Source organism: Cricetulus griseus, assembly GCF_003668045.3.
Source record: "Cricetulus griseus strain 17A/GY chromosome 1 unlocalized genomic scaffold, alternate assembly CriGri-PICRH-1.0 chr1_0, whole genome shotgun sequence".
Lineage (NCBI taxonomy): Eukaryota > Metazoa > Chordata > Mammalia > Rodentia > Cricetidae > Cricetulus > Cricetulus griseus.
In genome coordinates, this window is record NW_023276806.1 from 78,440,857 (window position 1) to 78,461,643 (window position 20,787).

The 20,787-nt window shown below is 38.4% G+C and overlaps 1 protein-coding gene across 1 annotated transcript in view; it reads left to right on the forward strand.

Annotated features, from left to right (window-relative positions):
* Wdr49 (WD repeat domain 49) overlaps window positions 1-20,565 on the forward strand; it is a 139,682-nt gene extending 119,117 nt beyond the window's left edge. The window contains exons 17-19 of the mRNA XM_035451338.1: window positions 6,832-6,941; window positions 8,040-8,186; window positions 20,435-20,565. Coding sequence (XP_035307229.1) covers window positions 6,832-6,941; window positions 8,040-8,186; window positions 20,435-20,565 — 388 coding nt within the window. The remainder of the gene's footprint in view (window positions 1-6,831; window positions 6,942-8,039; window positions 8,187-20,434) is intronic.
* Window positions 20,566-20,787: the final 222 nt, after the last annotated feature.

The window sequence follows — 20,787 nt, forward strand, 5'->3', positions numbered from 1 at the left end:
AGCACGCATGCGAGTGGGCACACACACACACACACACACACACACACACACACACACACACACACACACACACCACAAAAATAATATAAGTGCTTCAGAGATAGAACAATGAATAAAATGCTTGTTGTGCATGTATAAAGACCTATGACAGCTGGGCACGGTTCTATATGGCTGTAACCTGAGTGCTCCTACTACAAAATTGGAGAGACACACACAAAAGAATTCCTGAACGCACTCATGGGTCAGTGTGCCTGCTGTAGGTAACAGTGAACAACAAAAGGACTCTGCCTAAAAACAGGGTCACCTTCCTAAAACTTATGTTTAATTCTTTAGTCTTTCCTACGGCTCATATGAGAAAAAAAATTTTTCTGACTTCTTATTCAAGATTAGACACTATTGTTGCCATTAAACTGCTCCCATAATATGTTTTTTTAAAAAATATACCTTTAGTATTCTTTTGACATTTATACACATATGCATGTATATTAGTTATATTAACTCTCAGGTCTCTCCCTAACTCTTCTCAGATCCACTACACATTTCCACTGTCTCTCCCAATTTCAAGTCCTCTTTCCGTTTTTCATTTTAAATACCCCATTTAGTTTAATTTATGCTGCCTATATACTCAGAAGTGTGGTGTCTTTCTTGTACTGGAGTACCGCTGATTTGCCATGACCATACCCTTAAAGGAAACTGATTCTTCTTCCCAGAGCACCCATCAACTATCAATAGTTCCTCAGCTGGAAGTGAGGTTCCTCTGCCCCTCACCAAGCCACACTGAAGTGTTGACTGGCTTGATCTTGTGTAGGTCTTGTGCAGGAAGTCATCACTGCTGCATTTATTTGTTGTCTTGTGTATGTATGTTTGTATATGCACATGTGCCATAGTGTGTATCTGGAGTTCAGAAGACAACTTTCCATAGTTGGTTTTCCCCTATGACTTATGGGTTCCAGGGATTGAACTCAGATCCTCAGGTTGGTGGCAAGTCCCTTCATACACTGTACTATCTCATTGGTTCTCCCTTTATATCATTTTGCTGTTGGTATTTGTGATTTTGGGAGAAGGGGTTTATTTTGAGACAGAATCTCACTGTGTAGTCCTGGATGGCCTTGATCCCAGCATATAAACCAGGCTGCCTTCAAACTAACAGAGAGCACTCTGCCTCATTCTCCCCAGCCACCTTACCCAAGATATATTACTCATTGTTCTAAATTGGATTTTTTTGTTTGTGAATGTGAACATTTTGCTATATATATTAACTTCTAATAATTTAATAGGGAAGTTGAAAGAAATATCAGAGGCATATTAGACTGCTCCCAATAACATCTTTAGTACATTCAGCCTCTCTTTGGAGAGTCTGGGTGAGATGCATTCATGCAGCATGTTACAGCTCTAATACTTAATCATTATTATAGATAAGACAGATCTATCCATTTCATAAAGCACCAATTCATCAATGTTCATTATTGTTCTACAGAAATAGTAAGCAATTCTAGTCTCTCTTTGACTATATGTCATATTTTCCCTTTGGACCATCATTTAAAAAATTACTTTAGAGAGAGATTAATTATAAGGAACAGTCAGATGAGAAACAAAAGAGGAATTTATATTAACTTCACAGTGATTTTCATAAAGCAGAAGCTGTGCTTCACTATTAGTGTTTCTTACACCCTTGCAATAATAGTGCACTATGTTCTATTATCATTGCTAGTAAGGAGTTGATACTTAAAATTGTATTGCTATTGATTACGTAATTATTTTGACAATACATGTCATGTTAGAAAGTAAATTTAAAAATAATTAGACTTAAAGAAAAACATATAAAAATCATTACATTCTATTTTAGGTTAGAGATTATCTGACATAAAAGTCTTCAATGACTTACAGCCAGCTTCTGCCAGCTATCTGTGGTGATAATTACCATAAACTCAAATATGAAGCATAAAGGCCTATTAATTTTTGAAATTTAAGTCTTCAAAACCCTAAAAGAGTAAGCTATCATCTAGAGAGTGAACGATATTTCTTGATAGTTCCCAAGAGTACTAGAACTTGCTAGAAAGAGGTGTTGGAAATCCTTTCTTAGCATGAAATCATCGCGTGTTGTTGAATAAAATAATAGTAGCCCACATTCACTGATCTCTTACAATATTCCAGAAATTGTAAATGTTTTTAAGGTTTTATTTTTTTATTTAAGTCATTTATTCTCACTATACTTTTTTGGGGGGATGTTATTTTCATTCCCATTTCACATCTGGGAAAGTCAGGAATAGAGAATCAAATATCCACCCACAGGATTCAAACAGACATTCTAGTTGTGGAGTTAAAACTTTCCTCTTGTGCCCTAATGCTTGCCTAGCATGTACCAGATTAAAATGATGAAGCTTTCCTCTTCAGTCACCTAGTGTCTTGGGAAGTATCTTCTGTATCACAGCCACTGCCCTTTATTTTCATGTATGCCTACTAGGACTTTGGAGTTCCTGTAACAGTTATCATAGTTCCTGTCTATATCCAGAGCAGAAAGAAATTGATGTCTTCTCTGTTGAGGCCATAGTGCCCCCCTTCCACACTACCATGTAAAACAGTTTTGAAGAAAAGAAATAAATTATTTAAGGCTTTTATTGTATTCTTCTGCTTTATTATTTTTAATCTGTGCACCACCTTTTAGGAATATTCACCCCTTTCCAGTTTTCAGTATGTTTTCATGATAACCACTCTTCGGAATGGTAGATATTGGTGGGACCAGGTCCTTGGTCTTAGAGTATATAGATGATTTTGCAATCTAACCTTATACACAGATGCCCTTCAAGGTTTATTAGCCTAATTCTATTCTATATGTAGTCATTTAAGTAAGTCAATCAATACACTATAATTCTTGGAAGGTTCTTTTACTTTTTTGCCTAGTTCTATCTATCTCTGCATAAGACATTTTGTTTCCTACAAAAGAGAGTGAATTTAAATTATACTCTATGAGGCTACTAAAGCAAATAGTTCAATAGGGGTAAAAGGTCATAACACTTTGGGGAAAGTCAAGGTCTGGCCTTAACTATTCAGATGCGTGACCTTCCTACTCCCTATGCTTTTGCAGTCAATTTATGTTTGCAATTCTTTTCTAGTGAAATGTACTATTAATCCAATAGATGCAAAGCTTTCCTATGTAGTAGCCTACCTTCCCTGTATTCACTACCAAATTCCCACTGTTACAGATTTCTTTACAGTCTTAAAATGCAAGGTTTAGTCTGTGAAACCCAGAAGTAGCTAAATAATATGCTAACTTAGAAAATATTCTTTTTCCTTATGTGTGCATCTCTGTGTAGATTTTTGATCATGAATACAGGTGCCTAAGGAGGCAAAAGTACTGAATTCTTCTGAGGCTGGAGTTCCAGGCAGTTGTTAGCCACCCAATATAGGCACTGCAGGGGACCCAAATTGGGGTCCCCTGCAAGAGCAGTATGTGCAGTAAGAGTTGAGACATTTCTTCAGTCCTGCTTAGAGAGGTAATGGCCTGTTGTGAGGGAAACAAATCCAGCATTACTGGGAAAAATTCCACATATATCCAAAGTTTACTTTCAGAGAATAAAGCTTTCTTAGAAAATATGTGAGTCCAAATGAATCTGTCATAGATACATGGGCACTCAAGAAATAGCACCCAACTTTTTTTTATTTTTTTATTTCGAGACAGGGTTTCTCTATGTAGCTTTGGAGCCTATCCTGGCACTCGCTCTGGAGACCAAGCTGGCCTCTAACTCACAGCAATCCACCTGCCTCTGCCTCCCGAGTTCTGGGATTAAATGCGTGCTCCACCAATGCCTGGCTAGCACCCAACTTTTTACCTCACCTCCCCTAAATTATGGGCTGTTTGGTGCCTTGCTTCTAAAGAAAAATTTTATTACATTGAGTACAGTAAGCTTGTTATTAGTGCAGATTTGACAACATAATATTCACCAGGTGATAAAGGTTAATGTCAGCAGTCAGGTGACAATGTATTTCTGATAGTGTGTAATCAAGACAGCACTTCACCCTTGTCGCCTTCCTCGAAATGACCAATAACTACAGTGTAACCAATTGAAAAACATCACACAGGTCCATATTAAAGGTTAGTCTGCAAAAAAAAACTTGACAAGTGCCCCTTAAACCTGTAGAGTGTTACAGATATGGAAAGTGTTAAAGGCTGTAAAAGGCTTGGGATTGAAATACGTAGAGAGAATGTTGACATTACAGATAAAAGGATATTAAGGAAAAAAACACCAATTACACATAATAAAAACACAAATAATAAAATTTGTAGTTTAGTAATTAGATGCTAATATTGACTTTTAAAATAATTTCTTAAAATTTATTTACTTTATTTGTAAGTGTGCATGTGTCTTTTCATAAGTTCATAGTTACCATATGGCTACAGCAGCCCACAGGAGCCAGGAGGCATCAGATTTCATAGAACTGGAGTTACAGGTAATAGTTGAATAAAATGAGGACATGCCCACTCCAAGGTATAGTTGAGAGGGAGATTTTTGTTATAGATATGAGGGAGAATACAACCATAGGTACCTGAAAGAGTCTAGGTCAGGGAGAGAAAATAATACACTGATTTGGCCAGACTAAACCAGGCCATGAGAAGAAGCAGGAAGGGCAGGGCAGCAAAGGAGGAAGAGATGACCAAGAAGCAGAGGCAAGAGAGAAGGTGCCAAGAAAGGAAGATAAAGACCAAGAGGTTGCATGGCCAAAATGGCACAGTTACATAGAAATGAGAAACTGAGGGAATGGGAAGCCCTTGAGCTGCAGAACTTTAGGGTAGGGGATGGGGTAAGAAGAACTTAGAAGAGGGGGGATTCCAGCATGGACTCTGTAACAGGACTTTGTGATTCTGAGATAGCCTGGAGGCCCGAATGTTTGGTAAGCTAATAGATACCACAGTTAGCTATTCCTCTCCTGTTTCTTTTGGACCCGACAATCTTGTGACTTTGTGCATGATAACAACATAATCTCCTCTGTAATTGCTTCTTAGTTGAAAGTAGAGTGCCTGCTTGTTGGGTCCCAGGAAGGTTGGACTGCCAGTCAAAGGCCAGAATGGTGGGAGTCAGGCAATGACCAGAAATATCTGGTTCATTGTTTTACTGGGTGCCCAGGTTCTCCCTGGTGTTGGCATGTAAAAGTGAGGACATGCTAACTTCAAGGTATGGCTCAAGGGAAGTTTTCTATTGTACATATGAAGGAGAGTAAATACAGAGTCATCTGGAAGAGTTCAGCTCAGGGAGACAAAGTATTACACTGAACAGGGCCAGCATACAGGACTTGGGAGAAGAGGTGGGGTAGAGAGCAAGAGAGGAAGAAAAAGATGATCAAGAGAACACCTCTCTCTCTCTCTCTCTCTCTCTCTCTCTCTCTCTCTCTCTCTCTCTCTCTCGTATGTTCCAAAAAACAAAGACAACCACAGAGTTTTCTTTGTATAGAAAGAAAGAAAACTGAGACTGAGGGTTTAAGAATTATCACATGATTCCATAGTTAACAAAATCCGTGCAAAACTGGGAATAAAGTTATTAGTCGAGAGAGTGGCAACCATGAAAGGCCAGGAGACAAGGGAAAAGGATGCAGAGTAGGAAGTAGGCCAGTTCCCATCATTCCACATGACTTAAGGAGAGTGTGTGTTCCCAGGTCTGGTGCTCCTTACACACTCAGAGTGACTTTTGGAAACAGAAGTTTTATCTGTTAAGCTGGGCATCTATGACAGTGAATGTTAAGTATCTGAAGACCATTTTCTCTTCTCTGACAGGGTTGTATAGTGGTATAGAATGTTTCCCCTCTTGTATTAGTCAGAGTTCTTTAAAGGTACAGAACTGATAATGTGTGTGTGTGTGTGTGTGTGTGTGTGTGTGTGTGTGTGTGTGTGTGTGTGCAATTTAGTAGAGTGGCTTATAAGCTATGGTCTTATTAGCTGTCTCCCTTCAGAAAAAACAAGAATCAGTAGTTGTTCAGTCCATGAGACTGGCTGTCTCAAGAAGTCCAAACCTATGATGGAGTCTCAAATATTTCCTAGAGAGCTGCTGATCTTCAGTCAATATTGCAAAACCAATAAATAGGTTCTAAACACCCATAAAGGAATGTCTCAGCAGAAGGATAGATGAATTTGCCACTGAATGTGAGGGCAAGCAAGGAAAATACAAACACTTCCTTCTTCCATTTTTCTATGGTGAATATCAGCAGAAAGTATTGCTCAGATTTAGGGTAGGTCTTCCCACATTAAATGATCCAATCAACACAATCCTTCATGAGTTTGCCAGCTGCTTGGGCTTTAGTTGACTGCAGATGCAGTCAAATTGACGACCAAGGTTAGCCAGCACAGCTCCCCACATTTCATTTATAAGAGATTTTGTGTAAATTCCAGCTCTTTTAAAGTTTTCTGATAGATGCGTATAGAAGCATAAAGTACTGATCATTTTGGGTTTTTTGATGCTATAAAAGAAGAGCCATGATTTAAGAGATGCTGACAGATGAAAACAATGCTCCGTTTTTGTGGGTTTTGCCACCTAAGCACAAGGCAAGGGCAGTGGGAATATGTTTCTGTGAAATTTTCTTTTGTATCATTTTCCCCTGACTTCCTAGCTATAGAAGAGTCCTTCTGAGACTGCTCCTTTGTATTCTCTCTTCTATGCTAACACTGGAATAGTGGACACTTTATTCATGGCATGGCTTCACTAATTCAAGCAAATGTCACTATCAGTTACTTACAAACACAAGAATAGAGAGTCTTTTTGCAAAAGTAAGATATATTACCATAGGCAGAAAGTATCTGTCCACCCTTTTAGTTATTATTATATTTTAATTATTTTCTTCCAGTATCAGATCATCAGAAGAAATAAATTTCAGCCTGAAATATAAGAACAGAAATATGCATAAGAAAAAAGCACATAAACCTTGCTATCGTGAAATTATAGAAAAATCAGCCAGTAAGTAATTGCTATTAACACAGTATGGAATGATATTTTATAGAATAATGGGAACAAGATAAAGAGCTATGTTGTCTAGCAGGAATGCATTTCTTCTTAATAAATATAATGAGTGATTCTATTATCTTCTGATGAAGGAGGTAGGTAAGGCTTGGGCCTATTAAACAACACACAAGGTTTCTAGCATACACAACAAATGGTGATGAATGCTTGACTTAGTACCCTGACTCCCAAAGAGTGATTAGGTCTAGCACCATCAGCATACTAGAACACATTAAAATGAAAATCCTAGTACATTCATCTTGTTTTTCTTCCTCAAAAAAAGAGAAAGAAACAGAAGCTAGGGTGGTATGTGGTGACTCAGTTTAATATTAAGGTCTCTGAGTGATAATTGTGATGCATAGAAAGTTCATGATCCCTGGGCATAGGGTAGGCCTTGGATAGCCAGTACAGCATGATAGTAAAAACTGTTTCTTCCCCCACAGAACTATTCAGGCACAGAACACAAAACCATATCTTGAGTTAGCATTTATTGATTTTTCTTTCATTACTCATTTGTCCCATTTGAGACAAAAGAAGTTTTTTTTCAGTTCATTCAGACCTTTGCTTTTAATGTCTGACTCACATAAGTCCTTTATTTCTTCATAGGCAAAATAAACAGAATGCTGCTGTGGCTTATATTATATTATAGTGGAATGAGAAAGTACCTGCCAATTCAAAATTTTAGATGTTTTGTTCAAAAAAATACTGAAAAAATGATCCATTTCACAAAGGATATAATTTTCTTGGAGATAAAAGAGAAATTGAAGCCTTTCCAAAACTGTAGGATACTCATTTTCAAGGGAATATTGTAGAAAAATACACAAAATGTGAAATAAATGGAAAGGAAGCCTTGGTTCCTCTTTGTCCTTTGAACAGAAAGAGCCCTGGGTTTATTTTCAGCTGTGCTCAGAGAATGTGGTAATCACTGCAGCTGTGCCAGCTGAGTAATAAGAAGGTTAAATTTTAAAAAGTGAATTTGGAATCGCATTAGCTCATTTCAGAGTTAATGACACTGTCCTTTTCTTCTCTTCCTTCCCTTAAACTTGCTGCTTGAAGGCACCTTTAGGTCCTTAAGCCTTAGCAGATTGAAAGAGCTGCCTGAAGTGAATAAACCTGCATTTCTTCTAGACCCTGACAAGTACTTTAAGGAAGAGCCAGAGGAAAATGAGCCCCAAGTTCCGGAGCTTCCTTTGCTCTCTGAAAGTAAGTCCTCAGCTGGCATACAATCACCACTCTTTCTTTACACAATTCAATCAAATGAAAAGAAAATACAGGAGAATAGCATGGAAACAACACATTTGCCTTGTAGGTTGCCATAAAAGAAACAAAGTGTACTGTGGTTGTCAAGATTTACAGCTCTTCTCTCAGTAAGAAGGCTGCTATACATGAAATGTCTATTTCTATTGTCTCCCTATTCTGAAGGAAGACTGCCTTGGATACCACAAATCTGCCATAGATGAACACCTCTCCTCCCCCAAATAACCTTCATCTTCAAAACCAATACCAGGGATAGAAACATCATGAGATTCTAAAGATTTAAGAGTCTTTGGCAATCTGCCTCTGTTCTTCCCTTGCCTCTATAAATAGAGGCTACTTAAAGTGCATTGTCTCAGAGGCTCCAGCTGCAGTGTGGGGCTAATAAGAGAGGACAAGGAAGCTTAATGTGGAAAAAATGCAAGTGAATGATCTCTGAGCATTTCGAAACAGCATGTGCACAAGAATGCTATATTTTTCAGACTCTTCCAGCCTTTGCCATTTGTGAGCATTTGAAGAATAATAGTCCAGACATCTTTTCCACAAAAGGAGCCTTGTGGCAATTCAGGCAACACAACCTGAAACTTGGTGAGGTACTGAGAAGGCATATGGGCACTGTAGGAGATCTTGTTTCAAGTAATTGATGAAAATGGAGTGTTTTCAATGTGTTATACCAAAAGGAACTGAGCTCCATGGCAGTCAACAGAGACTCACAGTCTCAACGTTTTCAGTGACTGACATAGGGTTCAATATCACTCTTGAACAATATGTTTGTAAGAGGATGTTGTTTTCTTATAGCCACATTCTGAGACATTTTTCAGTTACCAACAAGAAACAACTGTCAGCTCTTATCACTATTTCCAATCTTCTATTACCACATTGCTAGATCTTTCTTAAACTTTTCCCATTCTAAATTTGTACTCATTTGCTTATTTTCTTGAGGTTTTCTGCTCATTTCTCATAGAAGTGTGCAACCATAAACTTAAAGCCTTAAGGTACAATCAAATGAAAAGGAAATACAGGAGAATAGCATGGAAACAACACATTTGCCTTGTAGGTTGCCATTCAATCTGAAATCCTGCCATTTTCCATCAGGATGGCCTAACTTTAAGATGGAGTATGTGCTGGCTCTTTGGAGCCCATTCCTTATGGCAGGATGTTAATGGATATTTCCCTCCTGACCACCTGGTCCCAAATACCCAGCAGCTGCTTCCCAAATTACTGCCCAGAGGCTTATATTAATTATAAATTCTCATCCAATAGCTTAGGCTTATTACTAACTCTTACATTTTAAATTAACCCTAGCCCCTATTTACCCTCTGCAGTATGGCGGTACCTTTATTTGCATGGTACATTCATCTCCTGCTCCCCTTGTGTCTGATGGCAACTCTAACTCTGCCCTTCTCCTTCCAATCATCCTTAGCTTGGTTGTTCTGCCTATACATCCTGTCTGGCTACTGGCCAATCAGTGTTCTATTACACCAATTTGTGTAACCAATCTTTACAGTGTATAAGAGGATTATTCCACAGAGTGGAATCCTTGCTCAGCCTTGATACAGAGGAGAGGGTTTGGTTCTGTCAACTTGATGTGCCAAGCTGTGTTGACTCCCCATGGGAGGCTTTGCCCTTTCTGAGGTGTGGATAGGGTTAGTGTGGGAAAAGGTGAGAGGGAGTGGGATGAGGGGAATGAGGGGGAACTGAGGCTGGTATGTAAAATCAATGGAAAATTAAAAAAATAAAAGAATGACTATGTGTACTGAGAGGATGTGTCTAAGGATAGTATTTGCTGCAGACTAGATTTTGGATCTCCAGAATCCGTGTGATTGGATGGGTGTGCATGGTTGCAGTCTAGTACCCAAGAATTAGGGAAGTCTCAGAGAAGGGATCCTGGGTAGGTATTTGATGGAGACATCCCATTTAGGACCGAGTGTTCCAAGGTCTCTCATTTTCTACACTTTGCCCAGTTGTAGGTCTCTGTATTTGTTCCCACCTATTGCAGGAGTGATTAGTGCCCTAGAGGTGGTGGAACTTGGGAGAATGAAGTCTAAAATCAAGGTGGATTAAAGTCTCATGCAATAGCCAGCTTTAGTCAGTGCATTAGACAGTTTATGCTGTGGGAGTTAAGAAAGCTCAAACAAATACAGTTCTTGTTAGTTCAGCTGTAGATAATAACAAGGACAAGCAGCACATGGCCAGCAGCACATACTTTTCCACAAAGCATTGAAACAAATAACAACAGCCAACTGTAATAAATAATCTGAAGGAAACTTGTTCCTATCTGATATACCTGGGAGGGGCACAGTAACACATTCCAAGAGCAATTCCTTGTTTTTGAAGAGAATAAGTTCACAAGACTCTTGCCTTGTTTTCTCACAATCTGTCACTCTGAATTCTCCTCATCATGGTCCAGAACATTCTTGGACCAGGTTCTGACACATTAGGAAGCTTCTCTGATGATGGCTGAGGAAGACACTGATCTATGAGTATAGCAAAACATTGCTAGGAGTCATTTTCTTGCTGTTTTTTTAGCAGACTTTAGTATTTTTTTTTTTTTTTGTACTACGTCCATGGCCTATCTAGTCTCAGGTTTTTGGTCACCCCATCAGTGTCAGGCATGGGTTCCTTCTCAAGGAATGGGCCTTGAGAAATCCCATCAGTAGGTGGTTGGTTACTCCCAAAACTTTCATTTTGTTTTAAATGCAGCCTTTCTATGTTGCTTAGGCTGGCCTCAAAGTCCTAAACTGAGATGATCCTCCTGTCTCACTCTTCTATGTAGCTAGAACTACAGCAGTATGCTCTTGTACCTGTCATGCAGGCAAGATTTGTTTATAATAGTAGTAATTTTACGGATCTGATCTGCTCACACTGGTATATCTTGGGTCTTTTTCTGTTGTCTGCTTTTTTTCTTGGTTATTGGTCATACTTGGTGACTTCTTTGTAAGTCTTACAAAGTTTTGTTATTCAACAAGAATTTAAAACTTTTTTATAGATATTGAAGTGAAGGCTATTTAGTTCTGTAGAGAGAATGGTGATCAACTCCTGTGAATAAATCTAGAAATTATGATAGGTAGGGCTGAGGCGCAGTTTTCACTGGGCTTAGAATATTTTTGATTTAGAATACTTGGGTAAGACTTCTGCCTTTTAAGGTAAAGAAATAATGCCCTTTAAATCTTGCAAGACCATAGGAAATATTTATTTGCTTCTCCAGTCTATTGAATAGACACCCACCCCTACCAGTATTCAGAGTATGCAAAAGAGAATATTGACTAAAGCTACTGCATTTCTCTGTATCCCAATATATTCTATCACCTTAGAGAGCTATCAGAACATTTGGGGCAAAGTATACACTTCCATCTCAAGACAGGGTCTTGCTTTGTCCAAGCTGGCATTAAGCTAACTATGCCACCCAAAGTGGCTTGAAAACATCTAATTCTCATCTTCTTGAGTGCTGGGAATATGTCAGGCTCAATCACACCCAGCACAACTCTGTCTCCTAAAAAATGTTCACATATGACATAATGAAAACATTTGCCAATATCAGGTCATCTAGGAAAAGTTTCATGCTGTTTTCCCCTTTGGTTATTGTGTTCATGCCCTCTGATGACTACAAAAGTAGTATTTGTTATTTAACTGACTTTTTGTTGCTTTATATGAGAATGATAACTGTCCACTGCCTACAAAATCCTCCACAGACACAAAATTCCTGTTTAAAAAGAAACTTACCTGATCACATTCATATTTTAGAAAAAATTTCAGGAGCAGTGTGGAGGGTGTATATAACATGGCTGGATTGAAAGCAGCTTAGTATAACAGTTGATATGTGTACAGTCCAACTGTCTTCCACTCCACTTTGCCTTTGAGTGGGAACTTGCAATGTATGGATTACATCTCTTACTATTAATTTTCACATCTGTTATATCAGGGTGATGATACCTGACTTGTGAAACTATGATGGTTAATTACAGGACACAACAGCATATCCCAATCACTTACCAAGTGACATATTATTATTTTAAAGATAAGAAAAATTTGGAGAATAACTAATTTGAAAGTCTTTAATGTTGAATGTGAAGGATCACATGCCCTGATCAGAGACATATAACTGTCAAGTTTCGTGAGTTCGAGGCCAGCCTGGTCTCCAGAGCGAGTGCCAGGATAGGCTCCAAAGCTACACAGAGAAACCTTGTCTCGAGAAAAAAAAAAAAAAAAAAACTGTCAAGTTTCAGTTTGGATTACTATGCCAAAGAAAAAGATCCTCACTGAGAGAATAAATGCAGATGAAAGTGGTTCAAATTTGGGAAATGTCAGTTTCAGGATTTGCTGAGAAGGGAGTGTCTGTGGGCCATCTAGGAAGGACACTGGCCTTTGGTAGGAAGGAAAGAGGAAGTGTTGGAACTAAGTAGCAATGCAGCTAAGACACATATTTTAGAATTCATTTAAAGTTCAGCTTTTTTCATCTACTTTTAAATGTAATATATGGACATCACAGCAACATGGGCCTGTAGAAACAGAACTCTGGGGAATATAAGAATGAGGCCTTTAGGTGTGGAGTCATTACCCCCACTAAACTATAAAGTAGTAACATTTTTAGGGAAGAATTTCCATTTATAAAGGGATTAAAATGGGGAAACAATAGTGAATATTACTTGGCAACTGTACTATAAGAGGCATTTTGCCAGGCACTGTCAGCGCTCTAAACTACTACTTAGGGACATGGGGAAATTTCAAACACTTCCTAATCCCCTGGTGGCTTTTCAGTCTTAGCTACTGGGCTTTTTAATACCTGTTTGTATTCTCAGTCTTTCTTTTTCAACTTGAAACATCTTGTGCTCCCTCTCTTTAGCTTCCAAGTTGTTCCCAGTGGGTTCTCATTTCCCTTTCATATGCTATATTCCTAGTGTTTAAAGCTAGCACAGTGTCAGGGTTACCAGTGAACCCCCCAGAACCATTCATACATATTCTATGAATCTTTAAAACTTCCATTGTAGAGAGTACATTGTATTAGGAACACTTCAGGCAAAATGAGTTTTATAATTATTGTTGCGATCCTTCAAGACAAATTACAAGGAATTATTAAAGTGGTGATTTTATTCAGGCTATTGTAATAGGGAAGACTCTCATTAAAGAGGGCCAACTCAGAGGATGGGAAGGAGGCCTTGTGTTTTTTTTTTTTGCAAGTGAAGACATCATCTGTGAGTCTTTGAAAGCATTGAAGAAGGTTGTGTCTCAGTAACATGAGAGCAGTTGGGGTCTTTTGTGATTAATTGTTTCTGGAGCACAAAAGAGTGATGGGATTTCTTACCCATTTCTTCTCCACAGAAGCTCAGTCTCAGGTAAATGTGAGTGCTGTCAGGCTCTGTTTTGTGGATGAGCAATGAGTGTCAGTTACTGCTGAACAAGCCCGAAGAGGCCAGAAGCCTTCTGAATGTAGCAAAGAAAGATCTCCCAGGAATCTTTGTTGGCAAAGCTGCTGCAACACTTGCTGAGCCACAAGTTGTGAGGTGTCAGTTTTGGATGGCTGAAGCTCCTAGGATAAATGGATCATCTCAAAGGAACCTAGAGTTCAGCAGGTCTGGGCTATTGAGATTTAGTTCTTAGTGATGTCTTTGGGTGGTGATGAGATGGTGGCATAATTGGAAAAGATAGTTCAGATGGTTGTAGCTTGATATGGAAAGTAAACTGAGAATTAGTAATGGTATTTGTACAGGAAAATCAGCTATAGAATAATTTATATACAGCCACCCAAACTGCTATCTCCAAGGAGGGAAGGAAGTCAATTCAATCTCTTCCAGACAAGAGAGTTGCATGACCATCACTAACCTCCTGCTCTGGTCAGCTTTCTGATGCTGTGACAAATGTTTAATGACATTCAAAAAAGAGAGAAAATAAGTTCATGACTACTTAGCTTTGCTGCTCTGAGTGTAAGGCTGGGGAATAAATACATCAAGGCAGGAAGCATGTGACAGGGGAAGACATTACTTAGCTGGACCCAATAAAAGAGTCAGGTAAGGCAGAAGTCCCAATGTCTGCTTCTAGTTCAAGTTACTAGTAACCTAACTTCTTTTCATTAGACTCTGTCACCATCCCCTAGAAACGCTGGTGAAAAACACATTTGGCAAATGGGACTTTGGGTAATACTTTAAATCAACCCACCTGCAAATTCACAAAGAGGTAAAACAATTGAAAACCAGTGAGCTCAGCCAAAATCAAGGGAGCTCAGGATAAAATACAGTTTTCCATGGAAGCACAAGATTTTCCTCTATGGCTCTTAAAGTACAGATGAAATATATATATAAATATATGTTTTGTTCAAAACCATATATATATTTATATATATTTCACAATATTCTATAGCTTTGTTTAATAAGGTAAATACTCCACTAAACTCAGAAACACATACCAATACTTGGAGTCTATAAATTATCTGAAATGTGAAAAAGATATTCTGGGACCATTGAGAGGACTCAGTGGGAAACAGCACTTGAAGTTACCCTGATGACCAGAGTTCAATCCTTGAAACCCACAGGGTAGAACCAGAGAACTGACTTCTATAAATTCTCCTCTGATCTTCAATTGCACAGTGTGGAATGCTTGCACCTGCCCACAGAAACACACACACACATATATACACAAAAATATATAAAAAATGTAACAAAACGGTATTTGGAAAAGGTACACATAATGGTGTCTATGTCTATGAACATTATTAAGTGTCAGATGAAGATTGCCACTTTACTCCATCACCACTTTTGACACCAGCCTTTTTTTCATAAATTTTCAAAATTGAATATAGATTCTCCTGTAATACAATACATTCTGATCATACTTTCCACTCCTTCTACTCTTCCCAGCTAACTGGGACTTGATAGAGGCTGAAATTGAACAGGACTTTGACAATGCTTATCTAGAACTTACACTGAGTAGTTCATTTTAGGATATTACAAGGTGGGCATAACAGAGAGGCAGAGTCTCATTTTCAGTCTCTGAACTTGGTTGAGTCAGTGTGTGTGTGTGTGTGTGTGTGTGTTTGTTTAAGATTTATTTATTTATTTATTATATATACAGTGTTCTGCCTGCATGTATTCCTGCAGGCCAGAAGAGGGCACCAGTCTCATTACAGATGGTTGTGAGTCACCATATGGTTGCTGGGAGTTGAATTCAGGACCTTTGGAAGGGCAGTCAGTACTCTTAACCATTAAGCCATCTCTCCAGTCCCAGAATGCCTTTTTAACAAGTGATTCTCATGTTTATTTTGTACAATGGAGTTAGATACAGAACAGTGAGTGGGATTTCGAATATGGCTTTAAGCATGGGCAAGGGAGAAGGTTTTCAGCAACCAAATTCAGATTACCCACAGCTGGCTGTTATGCACTGTTTACATAGAATCTTACATTTTTCAGGTCATCTCTGACTATTTTGCTGTTGCTGTCAGTCTGACGAGGCTGCCAATTAATGGGGAAAAGAAGGGCAGATGGCAGCAGATAAACCAACTTTGTCATTTTTAAGTCAGGACATCATGTTTTTCAGTATTGCACAACCAACACATTCTTCATTTTCATCACTTTAAAAATACTTTGTGGGTGTCATTATAGAAAATGCTGTCAGACAGCCAAACATGAAATGATGTGAGTGGGTTAATGCCATACTTTTCCAAGTACAAAAGCATGAATGCAAATGGTTCCCTATAACAATAGATTTTTATTTTAAGATTTAGTCTTACTTAGGTGTATGGGTATGTCACTCTGTGTACATATGCTATACACATTTGTGCCCTTAGAAGGAAGAAGAGGGCATTGAGTTGCCTGGAGCTGGGGTTCCAGGCAGTTGTAAGCTGTCCAAGATGAGTGCTCTGGGAACTGAACTCAGTTCCTCTGAAAGAGCAGCAAGAGGCCTTACGTGCTAAGACATCTTTCCAGCCCATGGATGCAACGTTTTACTTTTAATTTTTATTATATATTTATTTATCTCTCTGTGTGTATGAGAGAGAGACAGAGAGAGACATAGAAACAGATGCAGAGACAACATGCATATGTCATGATACATGCAAAGTTTAGAGGGCAACCTATTCCATTATGTGGTTCCTGATGGTCATACTCAGACCTTTATGCTTGGCATCAAGTGCTTTTACCTACTATGTTATCTCAACAGGCCCTAGATTTTGATTTTCCATGGCTGACATTATGTTTAAATACATGAACATAAAATCATCTATACCATGGAAACCTGCACTTTTACCATTATTATATAAGCTCCAATCTTGACAATGTAAGGATCTCAAAGTGTAAGGTCCCCTTGACTTGTTTATTAGTTCAACGAATATATATGTATATGTATATGTTTATGTATATGTATATGTATATGTATATATATCCATGTGCATTTGATTGAATATAAATCAAATGAGTGCAAATGTTTTTGATAATAATAGATTTTTATTTTAAGATGTATTTTTACTTATATATATGGGCATGTCTGTGTCTCTCATTTGATTGAATATATATATATATATATATACATATATACATATATATGTATATGTATATATATATATTGATCTCCTTCCATTAACCAAAGCCAACATACTGTGTTCTAGGATATAGGTATACAAGAACAGGCAAGGGTTTTGCTCCGTTGAATTTATCATATGGAGGAAACAGGCAGTACACAAGTATTGAGGCTTGAATATGAAGTGTTCTTCTGATGTATTGAATGTTTGGTCCTCAGGTGGTGGAGCTATTTTGGGGAGGTGGTGGAAACTTTAGAGAGATGGAGAAAGTTGGTCACTGGGAACATGTCTTTGAGAGTTACAACTTGTTCCTGTTCCCTTACTCTCTGCTCTACTACTGCGAGTTCAGTAACTCGGGCCATATGCTCCAACCCCCATGCGCACCCTCCCCACAGTCACAGGATCAAAGGAGCTGATGAACCAAATTTAATGATCCCTTCCCTAAGGTTGTTTTCTCAGTATTCTTCACGGCAATGGGAAAGCTAGCATGATAAGTAAATAAATCAGAGAGAATCTAAGCATGCGTAGTAACCAATTTCGGTGCAGGAAAATGAAGCAATGTAATGTAGTACCTACATTATCCAGGAGAGGGCTATATCCCCCACACAGATCCAATGAAGTACTCAAAGCACCCAGAAGAGAGGCCTGAGTGGAGAGGCAGCCCCACAAGTGTCTTGCCATGTCAGGCAAATTCTGAGGGATGGAATCCACTAAGGCATTGAAGCAGAATAGTTCAAGCACTGTGCACAAAAGTGTAAAGCCACTGAGATGTAAGCAACATTGATGTCTGTCATGGGCAGAGCAAAGGTCATTGTATCTGGAGGCCGCTGAAAAGTCTAGTACAAGAATGGAGAGATAAACATGTCAGGGATGACTTCAGTGAGGCTATGGTGAGACCTCGTAGGGAGTTTGGTTCTTTGAAAGTCTAAATGGAAGCTCTCGGAAGCTTTCAAGATTTTATGTGACCAATGAACCAACTAAAAATGGCTGTTGCTAACCCTTCTGAGCAAGGATTCTCCAAGATTTTAAGATCTGTAGCCTTGAAGACAGGGCTTTAGGTTCCTGAGTGGGTGCTGTGTTTGGCTGATACAACATTTCTTTCTTAGGATTATACAACAGCTATCTGCCCCAAGTCACAAGGACCATTACAAATTCACCCGTCCTCATGATCTCTTGCAACCATTCTGTAGTAAACAGTAGTCAGAACTGAATCGGGGAAATGGAACCGGCATGATCTTATATTGAGTGGTTAAGGCAGGGTGGGGTGCCCATAGAAACTCTAAAATACATACAGCTCAGTTGTAAGGGAAGATGGACACTCTGGGCAAAGGAGTCTTTTCCTTCTCTTAGGAAAGCTTCAGTACTGTTTTATGTCTTCCAGTTGGTTAAGTCAGATTCGCCTAAGAGATCTAGAAAAGTTAGGAACTATAATTTACACCTGGAAAACAAATTTTTAGGGACTACTGGTAGCTAGAGTCTAGTCAACATACATATGTACATACATACAGGCAGAAATTCGTCACAGTGAAGCTAAACATGTTTTAGAATACTAAGCAGTTTCAGTAAGTTGCTTATGTTTTCTTAAATTATTTCCTCCACTTGCAGACTTACTTCCATCATCTCATACACATGTTGAGGACAAAATTTCTCTGCCTTCCCTAAAGATCAACTGTCCAGTTCCCACCATCATATATTTCTAGGGTGCTCTCAGTTCCTTGAGTGTTTATTGTTTTTGTTTTATTTTGTTTTGATTTGCTCTCTCTAAGCTGCGTTCTTAGATAGACTCTCCATTGTGTAATTTTCTTCTTGTGTTAACATTTGCAGTCTCAGCTATTGGTTTATACTCTTCATATCCTGTAGGCTGCAGTTCCCATCTTCCTCTTGAGTTTTTATGAAAATGCTATTTATTTCCAGAATGATTTCCCCTCATTTCTCTTCTTGTTATACAACTTAAAGGATAGAAAAGGAAAGATATTAAATTTTATGTCCATGTTTGTACTGCTAGTAAGAGTGTTTTATTTACTTATTCTGTTGTTTCATTTTGTGTTTTTAACTTCTTTATCATATTTTATTTTACTTTTAATCTTCGTGGGGAGTATATGATGGTGTAAGCCCCCCCCTCTCTCTCTCTCTCTCTCTGTGTGTGTGTGTGTGTGTGTGTGTGTGTGTGTGTGCCTAAGTGTGGATACATGCAAGGATGTGGACATCTGAGAAGAGCTCCAATGTTGGTTCTCTCCTTTCACCCTGTAACTGAACACACTAGACTGGCTTCTGAGTGTTGTCCTGACTCTGCCTCGCCTTTCACTGCAGAGGCAGTAGGATTATAGGCATGCACTCTATAAGTGTTATAGACTGCATTTGGTTCTATGTGTATTCTGGAATCCAAACTCCAATCCTCATGTTTGTGAAGCAAGCCCTTTATCCTCTGAGTCATCTTCTTAGCCCAGAATATTGCTACATTATAAAGTTGTTTAGTATTACTTTGCTTTCTTTTTTCAGTGTTCTGTGGCTTAGTATTTAACATTCTCCTTAGCCAAGCTTCTATTTCACCCCATGTTGTTTATCTCCTTTATTCATCTATTCTATTGTACTGAGTATCCCATTACATGGAAAGAAGTACCTGTTTCTCTGTACTTGCACAAACTTTACTTTGTCTAGCTGACATTTCTGTTCACCTTTATCAATCATTCTTCATCTCCATCTTTGTGATAAGTAACTAAAATTCTGTCTGTTTTTCTACATCTTCAAGAAATAGTACTAAAGCTTTACCCTAATCTTGATATATTGTTATACATTCTCAATTTATTTATTCATGATTTGTGTTTCCTGCTTTCTGCTATTCTTCATGATATTTATGATGTCACTAGCATAAGTACTATTTCTGCTTCTAATCATTTCAGATGAAAGCCTATGAGTTAGGCATATTAGTGTCCTATAGCCTTAGTACAAAACATTTGTGTAATGTACTTCCAGTGTTCATTTGTTGAAAGACAGAGCTATGCTGGTGGCCACAATCATTTCCTTGAACACGTGGCACAGTTTCTTCCCACTACTTGCTGTGCAGTTTCAGCAGCCATAGGAATAATTTGCCTCTTCCTTTTTTTTTCTTTTTTGAAGCTACAGATTCCTGCACATCAGAGTGTTTTTGTAAGGATGTGATTGCAGATGTATGTGTTTAGTCATTCAGATAGTCAAACTGTGTTTTGATTATTTTAATTCTCTTATTTCAATACAGAATAATTTGTTCTGGGGTTTTTTACAAGCCCTTGATAGATGTAAAGTAGATTATAAAACAGAAACAGAAAACACCAGCTTATTTAGCCCTCACCTTTAAATCACCAAGCTCTGTCATCACACACATAAAGAGGTAGGGCATGCTGTGTGTGGGCGGGGTGGGGGAAACAGAGAGACAGACAAGCAGAGAAAAAGTGAAGAGGACAGAGAGAGAGAGAGAGAGAGAGAGAGAGAGAGAGAGAGAGAGAGAGAGAGAGAGAGAGAGAGAGAGAGACTTAAATTTAAATAAAACTAAAATGAACAGCAGAAGCTTAGAAAAAAGTCTCCTTGGTACATTCTTGGTTCTAGAAACATAGCTTTTCAGACAAAGAAAACTTGAGTTTTCTTCCTGCTACTTCATTTAACTGGGACTCTTAGTAAATATAATTTTCATGTCACTTTCTTCATCCTTTTGTAGCTTTGAAAGCTGTATTTGATGAGAAACACCTGTTCCCCAAAGAAATTCTTGATCATGAAAGACAAGACAAGCAATTGTATCAAGGAACAAGTGGTGACATGAAGATAAAAAGAAACAAGAAGCAATTATGATCAAACAAAAACAAACACAGCTCTGTGACATACAGCACTCCCATAAAATGCCGAGAATAACCAGAGCCCCTTCTCTGTTATTTTTCATGTAAATTTCAGGAAACTTTGTCTTCAGAGTATCTGTTTATTCTGTTTTCATTCAGAACCATCCCTTTCTGTATAATCTAAGAAGGAATATAAGACTGTGTAATAGAGAAGTGGTGTTCCAGGCAGGAAGTGACA